We start from the raw sequence: 11,743 nt of genomic DNA, 5'->3' as shown, positions 1-11,743 counted from the left end.
GATAAAGAAATGCTAGCAGCATCACTGTAGGGATAGTTAATTGATTCATTTATACTGTACCAGATCATAGCTTCAAGCTAATTCGCATCTTCAGCCCCTAGGCAGGTCAGAGTTAAAAACAACACAATAATCAATCAGCTTGATTGAAATGCCACCAAGATCACAACATGGCCAAATAAGCATCCATATCATAAGGAGGCTGCCAAAGTGGCTTCATCCACCAATGCAACTGCAACATGACTTTGAGCCACATTGCTCAGTCCCAGCACAGAGTTAATACACAGAGTTAAACAAAAAAAGGACACACAAGACATCGATAAGAACTATTAACAATGGCACATCGCAGAAGTTTGCTAGTCAACTAAAGGCAGGTCATAAAACCACATAGATAAAATATCTAAATCAGTGTTTACAGAGCTGAGCAGCTTTTAACCACCGTTTCAACTTTCCTTTGAACATACTGATGGAGTTGCAGAATCTCCCATCGTCAGGCAGGGTGTTCCACTGGTTTGTGGCTTTTACAGAAAAAGCAGACTGCCCAAATGCAGTACGATGGAGTATGGCATAATCTCGAATAGAGGAGATTCCGGAGACCTAATTGAATTTACTGAGTGAGTAAAGACAAAATCACAGAATGGAGGAAGAGCAAAGCCATTTAAAGTTTTCTAATAATGTCAGTAAGTACACCCAACACTTTGGTCCAGACTGAAATGTCTTAACAACTATCGCATGGATCATGAAATTTGCCTTATCAATTTATGGTCCCTGGAAGATGAAACCTATGACTTTAGTGATTGCCTGACTTTTCCTCTAGCGTCATCATAAGGCTGACATATGTGATTATGAGTCTGTCTGATGGATTCAAATGATATTTGGTACAGACATTCATGTTCCCTCAGAATGAATTGTAATAACTTTGGTGATGCTTTTAATTAATTTAAATTTGTTCAGTTTTATGACCAAATACTTGCAAAACTAATAACATTCACATTAGCTGTGTAATTAGCAAATATTAGCATACTAACATGCTAATCTAAGATGATAAACATAATACCTACTAAACACCAGCATGTTAGCATTGTCATCATGAGCAAGTTAGCTTGCTGTTGTTAGCCTTTACACAAGTACAGCGTCACAGAGCCGCTAGAATGACTGTAGACTCTTAATCTCGTTTTTATGGAAAGTTGGGCAAGTTTAGAAATTGACTTTTCTCTGACTGAAGGGTGACAAAAGAAATGAACAACAACCCTGGAGGTCCTCAACACCATTTAGCTGTATCTACCTAATGTTTACGCAGGATCAGCTTGTGATTGTGTCTGGTCAAATCATATTTTATTTAATACTATGTAGGCCACAAATACAAGCCTGTGGTTAAGTTTATAGAAAATAATTGCATTTTAAATCACAATTGTATTATTGTTTGAGAAAATCTCAATTACATGTTTTCCTAAAATCGCTCAGCTGCTGGATCTGGCGCTGCATATCTGGAGCTAAAAACATGACACACGAGGGTTCAGCATCCCCATTTATCCATCCTGACCTGCAGCGATTAGAGCATGTAGCAGATCAGAGGATGGGTCAGGCCTCCCATCTCTGTGCCTCTGTTTGGGAAATCACTGCCATTTGATCCAGGCCAGCCCCAGAGGAATGCTGCTCCTGCAGATATATTACAGGCAAGGAGGCTGCCAAAGTGGCTTCAGGCATGGGAGTGCAGCTTGGACATGGGCAGGCAGAGCTGGGAAGGGGTCAGAGGCAGTGGCTCACACCGGGGGTTTGCTAAATGATCGTGGGTAATGTCTGCTGTTTGGGGTGGGGAGTAATAATGGTCGACTGGGAATACAGAGGCAGTGCGGTTCATAAAATATTGATTTCTCTGTATCAAAAGAAAGCCAAGCAGAGTTTGCTCTTCTGGCTGAGAGACTTACATATTGTACATGTTTGCTTCTTGAGATAAAAAGGGCTGGAATTCTTTTTGAGATAGGTATTTCTTTCATTTTCAAAGAGCAGCAGATGACTCGTATTACATCTCTAAATACCACTTTGAAATCCCCTGAAAATCAGAATGCTTCTCAGAAACAACATAAAAGAGCTGCTAAAAGGGATTTTTAGTGGAATAAATTAGAGATGTATCGATTTACTCCCCAAATCACGTGCTGTAATCACCTGACTTTTCCCAGACCACAAAGAACCACTTGGGCTTTGTTTATTCAGATGGAGGGAGCAGAGGCACCAAAAGGCATGGATTATAAGGAAAAATCATCAGCACGGGCCTTTGATGTCTAAATGAGGCATGTGCAACCCAGACCCCTCTCTTTACCTCACAAACGCCTCTTGTCACACACGCGCGCGCACACACACACGGGTACATAAACCCAGACACATGCATACAAACTTGTGCGCGCGCACACACACACACACACGTGTGCACACTTAACACAGATATTATTCCTCAGTTGCAAACAAAGATTCCAAACACATATCTGAAGGTGGAGAGGATTTCCAGAACTTTTCAGGGCTCCTGAGATTTATTACAACTCTCTCTCTCATCATTTTGGACATCATACTAAAATAGCAACTCATGTGCTTTAAATTAAAAAACAAACTGGTCAGGTCCTGCAGATAATGCCTGAAAAAGAGTGGTTCCTGCATCTGTTTTCACTAATGCAAGCAGAGGATGTTGTTACTTGCAACCAATTTTTCACACTGAAATCAATCATTTCCCCTGACAGCAGAACTTGGAACTTTGACTCCTAAAGATATGTTTGCGTAGAGGAAAGATTTCTTGAACTTTGTAGAAGTCAATCATTTTTCAGCAACATAATACATGTAATGTATAACTACGACCTAGCAGGATGAGTAAAAAGTGAGGAGGAAGGGGGAGCGAGGAGGGAGACATGGATGACAAGGAAACCAGGCCAAAAATAGATTAAATATGCAAATGAATGGCATTAAGCTTTTTCTCTTCTGATCGGCAGGGTGCAGAGTCATTTTATTAGATAAAATATGGTTGATTAAACTATATAAAGCTGTAATTTGTCAACAACAATAACTAAATTAATAAGGTTTTGTGTTTGGAAAAACTTAACTGGTTAAACTACATCAAATGAGGCAATCCACATGTGTGAAATTACAGAGAACTTGGAGTATCATTTTCCACCTTGATTTTATGTCTGAGGAGATTATTCTGTTGAAATTGTGATGATGAGTAGTTTGGAAGTACATCCTGTTAACTACTCCCACTGACATTAAGAGGATTACGTAGGTAGCATCAGACAGAGGCAACTCCTTCCGTTAAGTTGAGTCTTTCCTATCCCTTCCAAATCTCTGCTGCCGCTACGTCGAGCCTGTAATTTGCCTAAAACTGAAGGCATCCGGTTGAGTCGCTGCGATATGTGGAGACAGACAGATCAATCAAAAGGCTAAGAGACAGCGAGAGGGTGGGAGCGTATTTGTCTAGAGAACATGGAGAGGGTGGATCATTTGTCTGGCAGATGCATGTTGATATGGTGATGCTGCTTGCTGCTTTGAAGGTGGTGTTGGTGGTGGGTTGTGGAGCAGCACCTGGTGGCTGCAAACCTTGTGGGAGGACATGTGGGAAGAAGTTTAAGAGCTGAGGGAGGGAGCGAGAAGAGAGGAAAGTGAGATGTACTGGTGAGTGTGGGTTTGACCTCAGTGTGGGTAAAACAGCGTGTACATTTCCAATGAGGTCTCCCAGCTGGAGCTATAAAGCGTACACAGAGCTCGGGGCGACAAACAAAATCAATTCTTATTGACTATACAGTGTTATGCATAGAGGGCACATAACTATGACTGATAAGTCATCATGAACTTCAGCTATTCTTTGCACCGTATTCATTTTTCTCTTTTCTCATCCCTTCAAACGACCAGGTTAACTATCTTCCAAGGCAGAGGTAATTGGTCTCTGTGTTGTGGCTCCACTTTATCACTGTCTCTCTCTTGACATGTATGTTTACCACAACTATAATCTTCAAAAAGCCTGTTAACATAAGTAGCTCAGCTTTCATAAACCATAAAGTCAGCTCTGACTGATCCTCAGCACCATCCTGTTTACCACGCTGAGGAGCATAAGCAGCACTCTGATCATATCTGCTGCTTGCTAGCAAAAGGCTTTCTTTCTGCACACGCCTCTGTGACTCATTTCCAAACATGTTGTATTAATATTCAGGCTTGGGAGACAGGTGACGAGAGGTGCCAGCGTCTTGAGTGTGCAGCTTACACGACTACACTGTGTATGTGTAACTTTTTCACTGACACAACAGGGGATATCAAAGGTTGGTGCTACAGACATCTGAGAGCGCCTGGAGTACAAAGTGCTTTAATGCTCTCTTCCCCCATAAAATGCAACACTGCGGATATTTGACTAAAGAGTGAGAGTAGTTGCCTAGCGTGGTGTCAGATATACAGTGAAACAGACATCTCTCCAAATCATTTCACTCCCTGGTTGGTTTTGTTTCAGACATGAAAGAAAAAACGGGGCTGAGCTGGTCATTTGCAACACTAAGCTTTGTTAAATCACTCAAGACCCAACGTCCGTCAAACGCATTGAGAGGTTCCAGGTCATGCCCTGGTGTTTTGGCATTAATGGGAGCAGAGTGTAGAGTGTGTGCTAGTGTCTGGAGGGGTGGGGTAATTGAATTTCCATGGCAAATTTTCTGTTTTTCTCCACCGGTGTCCTGAAACACTCCAGTTCGAGCTCCAGCCTGAGAGAGACGGCGTTCACTAGAGGCGACAGCAGGATGAGACACAGGAAGGAGCCTGGTCTCCAAACATCTGGCAGGGCAAGGCTTCCATGACTTGCTCAACCTCGGGATAAAAAAAAAAGGCCCTCAGATCTGCAGGGATCAAAGTGTGCCCTGGGTGCCTGAACCACTGTGGCCTCCCTCAACATATTCAAATGAGGTTTCCTGAAAGAAGTCAGAGCCACAAGCTTGGAACAGAAATGAGGAAGGGGAAGGGGTGCAATGAAGAATACCTGAAGATGTGTGTGTTCTCCACATAAAACAAGTAAAGCGTTAGTAAAGCCCATGGTGGAAGAGGAAGAGATATTTTTTTTGTTAGGACATTTAGATATCACTGAACTGTGCCCAGGTGGGGCAGTGGTTAGAACTGTCACCTCACAGCAAGATGGTCGTGGGTTCAAACCCCGGTTGCACTGGCCTTTCTGTGTGGAGTTTGCATGTTCTCCCCATGTCCGCGTGGGTTCTCCGGCTTCCTCCCACCCTCCAAAGACATGCAAGCTAGGTTAAATGGTGTGAGTGTGAGTGGTTGTCTGACTATGTGTGGCCCTGCGATGGACTGGCGACCTGTCGAACTGGCTCCAGCCCCCCGCGACCCTGTACGTAGGATAAGCGGTTGACAATGGATGGATGAACTGTGCCCAAGGCCAAATTATTCACCCTTCAATTTACCTAATAACAAAAAGAAGTCTGAGAATGTTTGACTTACGGCAATAAAAGATGCCATTGAGATTAACTAGAGAAGTTTTAGGTTGCACTGGGTCAGGGGCCCCCAAGATAAATGATCACTGCATCATTGGTTGATGTTCTTAAAACAAGTTTGCATTGAGAATATTTCTACTTTCCTCTAATGTAAAGTGTTCTCTAAAATTAAGTTAAATTTTTCTTCATTCTAGAGAAACCTGCTTTCGTTTTTGTTGTTTCAAGACACAAACAGTATTTTCTTAAAAATTCCTGTAAAGATAAGTTCACTTGGGAATCTCTTTAATTCTAGACATACATTACTAAGAGATTTTTACTAGCTGTGATCAAAAGGATACAAAAACACATCTCAATGCCTCTAAACAAGCTTCAAATTAAACAATCTGATCAGCTCATATGTCATTTCCACACTGAGGACATATCCCATACAGAGGGGTCCACAAGTAGACATCTCTTCATCTTAAGGGGTCATAAGTCAAAAAGGTTGGGCGTAAGGTGAGACAGGATAAAGGATAAAGGATAGTGCTATGTTATGTACGTTATGTTACACAGCAATGAAATAATTTAAATACTGTATATTTCAAATCATTCTAAGATGAAAGGGATCCTAAAAAGCACAAAATAATTAAATCAAACACCCTATGTCCCCATCTTATGTAGCTGGGTGGCAAACTGCAAAGAAATAACAAAATCAAGGAAGCAATTCAGCTGTTTTTCAAAACTCTTAAAAATAATTGGAAATACCAGGTCAAAATATCCTTTTGAGCAAAATACCCTCATACTGGCATTCACTGCAACGTATTCCTCCATAATCACTATGACATTATAAATTCATCAAACACTGCCTCCCTTCAGCAGCAGTGATGCCTGGGAGCGGGGGTCACCTGTATGCAGCATTACCGAATTAGCCGCTATCTAACCCAGACCTGCTGTGGCGTGCTGACACTAATCCCGGGCCTGTTGGAGAGCCCTGTCTGTGTTACATTATCATGTCTAATCCCCGTAATCTCTCAGCCGCGCCGCTAAACGCTATTTCACCTCCGTCTCTTACCTCAGACCCCTCTAATAACATTAATGAAGGGCCGGGCCCCCATTACCCAGGTTACCCCAGTTGTGGGCTGGGTGACGGCCGTAATCGGAGGCCCCCTGCACAGCCACCCACTCAGCCTTCCAGGCAGCAGGAATTAATGTAATTCATCGCCTGGGGCAAAAAGCAAACTAAACATATGTTCAACAAATCAGGGTTTGTGTATTTTCTTGTCACCGTTACTGTGCAGGTCTATTAGAGCCATTGATGAGATCCTTAGTGAAGGGCTCGCCGTGTGGGAGAATGAAAGCTTTGAAGTGCTCATGCCACTTTGAAAGCCCCCCCACTTGCCATGAGACGTTTACGATGAGCTGACCTGGGTTATTAAAATACCGCAGAAATGATCACCCATAATGCTTCTCTCTTTTTGCTGTCAACAAAGAATGGCAGCAGAGGATTGGCTGGGATGAAAGGTTGAAAGGGGCCCTGTATTAAAAATGGCACTTTATCCATTAAAGCGGGATTTCTGCTGTCTCTTTGTGTAATTACCTGCACCCGCCAGCTCTATGCTCTGGCTTACCTTGTTTACACTGCATGTCTCGCAGTCTAGCTGTCTCCCTGCAAGGCTTCGTTACACTGTCTTCGGCTCTTCCTTTGTCTCTCTTGATGTCTTTCACTTGTCTGTCGAGGCTGTCGAGGCCAACCTTGAAAGAAGAGGCGTAAACACACCCAGAAGAGCAATGTCAATGAACACATCGGATAAATAGACACAAGTTAAAGCAAGCCCCGCAATGTGTTTTTTTTCTCCAATTTAGTCATGTAGACGCTGTATTCATTTATTTACAATTTACAATTTGGCACTCATATAACTCAAACCCATTAATGTGCTTTGCAATGTTAATCAAATGCTAATGCAATTGCATATCCCCCTTTACTAGCCCTACCTCCTAGCAAACAGCACCACACTGACTTAATTGTGAGGGTAAAAAACAGCTCATACAGACATCCTCTCATATTTAATTTTATCTTTGAATAAAAGAGCTATAGGAAAGTATTAATCTGCTTAACATTTCTAAGTACATCCTCCAAAGGATTTTGCTTTTTTAATCTTACATATGCTCAGCAGAGTTACTGGCAAAAACTGTACATTTTCCTCATTTCATCCTTTCAACATCAAATGGTGAGCAGCAAAAATTGGATCAGACTTCAAAGACTGTGATGTGCTCCAAGTCACGGAGTGGCTCTTCTATTTCACATATTGAATCCGAGCAGGATATCAAAGTGCTACCAAAGAACCTCAGGTCTTTACTAAAAAAGGGGTCTAACATCTGTAGAAAGAGGAGCGCAAAGACAAATCACCTCAGGGAAGAGCGAGCATTTATTCTCAGCCGTGAATTTCCAGCCTTTTGATTCTCTCGTTCCCGTACCACCCTGTCTTCTCCGCTGAGAAGGAGGTTGGAGCAAGAGAACTCTTTTGTCTCAAGGACTCAAAAAATTCCCAAAGACTAATCTGGGTTAAAGCTGCTTTGTAGAGGAGCAGCATTATACATACACGGCTACAGTCAGGCATAAGAAAATGCTCATTGATATTCTGTTACTTACGTTTCCTCTATGTATGTGATCTGTATGTGCCTCTTTGCTCTTTGGGCTGTTCAACCTGTGAAAGTAAGAAGCATTTCTAGCTGAAATTAACATAAACTGTACAACAAAGAACACAATATGTTGTAGGTATCTGGTCGGACATAGTAATGCAGAGCTGAGGATAATTTGTATGTGTCTCCTTGTTTAATGGTTAAAACAGCTGTGGTTTATGATTATGCAATTTGCAGAGAGCGAGACAGAGATATGTTTCTGTGTGTGATCACTCGCTGTTGCATTATTTAAAAAAAAACACAAACACCAAAAGAGACAACATCTGCAAACACAATGCTGCATGCCAATTGCAGTCATGCTTTGAGTCTAGAAAAACAAAATCTCATCCAGTTTGGACTTGGTGATGCAACTGGAGGCTCTGCTGTTTGGACACAAACACAGAATTCAAGCGTGGCAGAGAGGAGGGATATCAAAAGGGAAAAGAACAGCATGTAGGTGAGAACATAGATCTTACAGGAGGAAAATGGGCCAGATCATGTCAAAATAAATCTATATGGAGAGATTCCAACACTGATTAAACAGAATTGTTAAGTGGAGGTTTGAAGTTTTTCTCACCAAGGAATATGATTGTAAACACGGAGAGAAAAATCCCAGATGAGGCGCCGCTCAGTTCGAGTATACAACAAGCATAACATTTTCAGATGTGTAAATCTAGAGTTTGAGTCTGGAGAGAGATGCACAGCATTGACCAAAAGTCACCCAAGATTTGAATGAGATTTTTTGTGTGGACTGGTGCACTGATAGGTAATACACATATTTGTCATAATTCTAATTTTCTAGCGTTCCTTTTTAGAGGTACTGTCCACTAGGCTACAAATCGTTCAGGAACACTTTTCCTCTCAGACACTTTCTTAGTTTATAGTCTCAAACCTAACCTTCTGCAGAGAGAAACTAAACACGGAGCTAAAAGCCACCATCGACACCACGTGTGTTGCTGTTCAGTCGGTGGCTGCTCTCCTGCATACTTTCTTAATGACTGGCCTGCCCATATGCTGAATAAATATAAAGTCTTCAGCTTGTACATCTGGAGACCAGTGCAGCGCCCAGCCCCATTTGTGGTCAGACAAGTGTGCTATCTTGGTGGAAAGATATTTATTACGTTTATAAAATGAAAGAGGTGGTGCTTAGGGAGGAGCTTTCTCTCCTGCTTGAAGCAGTACATTACAGGGCAAGAGGAGCCTGTCCACCAGGGCTTAAAATGAGTGACAGGTATGTGAGATCTCTTGCTCAACAAGCCATCTCTAATGGTGGTCTCATTTCAGCCCTATTGTCTACGCTGTAAGAAGAAACAACAACAGAGAAATAACAAAAATCAAACCAAATGAAAATATTCTTTCAATGAGGAATGACCCTGAAGGGCAAGAGATGTCAAGGCTCACCCCATATGCTCCTCCTTGGTGGTCCTCTCTCCAGCCTCAGGGTGACATCTGTGCCTCGGGGGTCCTTGGTCCTGACGTACCCGATGACCCCTGTAAACTGCACAGGATATGAATGTCAGACTTGCTCTCACACTGTCATCCATCTCAACAGCATACATCCACTAAAGCAGTTAACAAATCCAATTGTTGCAATTAACACAGTTACAACGAATTTATCAAAGCACTAAAGTGGCCCTGTAGAAAAGCACTGCATTTGTTTGGAAGAAGCGAAATGCATTATATAAAGAGTGTAGTGTAGTGGTGCGAAAAGATTGTGTGATTACTGAAACATACTGGGCTCAGAAGGACGGTAAACAGAGCCTGCTGACTAAGTGCGTTGACGGGCTTTGTGTTTTTCTTGTAAAATTATATGCGCAGGAAAAGAAAGCTCAAGTACATTGTTGAGCCATGGTTCTACTTTGCATGGTCTAATCTGATCGATGGTGAGCATGTCCCTCAGGCCCCGCTGAGATCTGAGAAGCCACCAGGCTCATACATTTGAAAGGCATCTGTTTATTTTCAGAATGCAAATGCAGCCCACCTCAAAGGCTATAAGCTGCGGAGAACACACAATGTGAATGTGCTGGAGTGCTCCGCCGGGGGGCTGAGGCCCCACTTATGTCAGGTTCAGGTCTGCCCCCCAACCCCCCAACCCCAGGGGCCACACACAAACACATTTTATCTAAAGAGAAAGACAGTGGCGACAAAGAGGCTTTCCTCACACCAAAACCATGTTTACCCATTCTGCAGCGTTATTTACAAGGGTTTTAATGGAGGACATTTACACAAGGTGTGCAGGCGACGGAGATGCTCCATGTGCCAGATGAGGGCAGCCCTTAGGAGAGCTAGCGGAAACAATGCCAAATCTCCTCCCCTTGCCCTCCTCCCTCCTGCCCCTTTTGGCACCCTCCCTTGTCCTCCAGTGAGAGGCTCCAAGGCGGGGGGGGGGGCCCCGGGAAGGTTAATGTGCCCACTTTGATCTTCGTCAAGGCACACTGAGTAAGAATTAATTTACATTTCAGATGAAAAGGTTGACAGTATAAAAAGGCATCTTGTTTCTGGTATGTGAGAGCTGTGTAATAGGCCAGGAATTTGAGAGAGGAAGTCGTGAGGAAACAGAAGGGATAAGCCCCTCTCTTGCCTTTACTGGGAAAGAGATGAAAGGAAAAAAGGATCTCAGTATGCACTGTTCTTCTGAAACATGGGGACCAAATGCTGCCCAAACTTTCAAAAGCTTTTCTTTATGCATTATTAATTAATTATTACTGTTTCGTAGGCCACTCATTGAGATCAAAAAGGTGTTTCACAAAGATGTAAGGTTTCCAGGCCTTTATCCTTTTTTCCTTTTGAAATCGTATGAAAAAGTGTCATGTAGTTGCACCGGACAGGGGGCGACATGAGAAATTCCAGAGGGCTGTACTTGAATATGTGAAGAAGAAAAACGTAAAAATGTCTTCACCTGACTGAATGCGAACCGCAGCCTCTTCCCGCTCCTTTTTTATTTGCTTGAGGTTCTGCCGAGCAACGTGGCCCCTCCAGGCTAGAGAAAGAGAACGAGACAGTGTGTGTGTGTGCAAGAGATTGCTGACCTGCCTCTGTGAAACTAAATAGACTGCACATACTACACAAGATCCCACTTCAAAACACTGCTAAACCAGGTGGCAGAGGGATGGATCCCTTTGAACTCTCTGAGGTCTTATTGTCTGCTCTGAAGCATTGCTCTTAACCCTCGTGGGTCAAGCTGTGTTATCAAACTCATCTCTTTTATGAAGACTCGCTGGCATATAATGGACGAGAGGTCATTAAGAGACCAGCGGTCAGATTCATATCCAATTTGCACCTCTTTCCCCGTTACACGAAAAAAAGAATAAATCAGAAATTTTATGCTCATTTGCATGTTTTTGACTTAAGTTTGAATAATTCCTTTCGTCTGTTTACTGTTTAATTAATACCAGTGTACCTGACTGGATGAGGATGGCCCCGCGTTTTCTCTTGTCCTTCTCTTTTCGGTAACGTCGGGCACCCAGCCAGCCTTTAGTGTAAGCTTGCATCACCACCACCCGAGCTATCACCTCCCTGAGCAGAAGGTTTAGCTGCTCCACATGGTAGTACCTCAGAAAAACCTGACAAGATGTTTAGCCTAGGTTAGAATATATCAGCATCTCAGTCCAGATCTCTGTACTGTC

General features: G+C 42.8%; 1 protein-coding gene across 1 annotated transcript in view; it reads right to left on the bottom strand.

Annotated features, from left to right (window-relative positions):
- Positions 1-11,743, bottom strand: part of myo3b (myosin IIIB) — a 70,214-nt gene that overhangs the window by 15,367 nt on the left and 43,104 nt on the right. The window contains exons 29-33 of the mRNA XM_038720488.1: positions 11,518-11,680; positions 11,017-11,097; positions 9,519-9,615; positions 8,089-8,143; positions 7,067-7,190 (exon numbers count right to left, since the gene is read on the bottom strand). Coding sequence (XP_038576416.1) covers positions 7,067-7,190; positions 8,089-8,143; positions 9,519-9,615; positions 11,017-11,097; positions 11,518-11,680 — 520 coding nt within the window. The remainder of the gene's footprint in view (positions 1-7,066; positions 7,191-8,088; positions 8,144-9,518; positions 9,616-11,016; positions 11,098-11,517; positions 11,681-11,743) is intronic.

Source organism: Micropterus salmoides, unplaced genomic scaffold (assembly GCF_014851395.1).
Source record: "Micropterus salmoides isolate LMB-PRFRI ecotype aquatic unplaced genomic scaffold, ASM1485139v1 Ms_hic_scaffold_15, whole genome shotgun sequence".
Lineage (NCBI taxonomy): Eukaryota > Metazoa > Chordata > Actinopteri > Centrarchiformes > Centrarchidae > Micropterus > Micropterus salmoides.
This window is presented reverse-complemented; position numbering and strand designations above follow the sequence as displayed.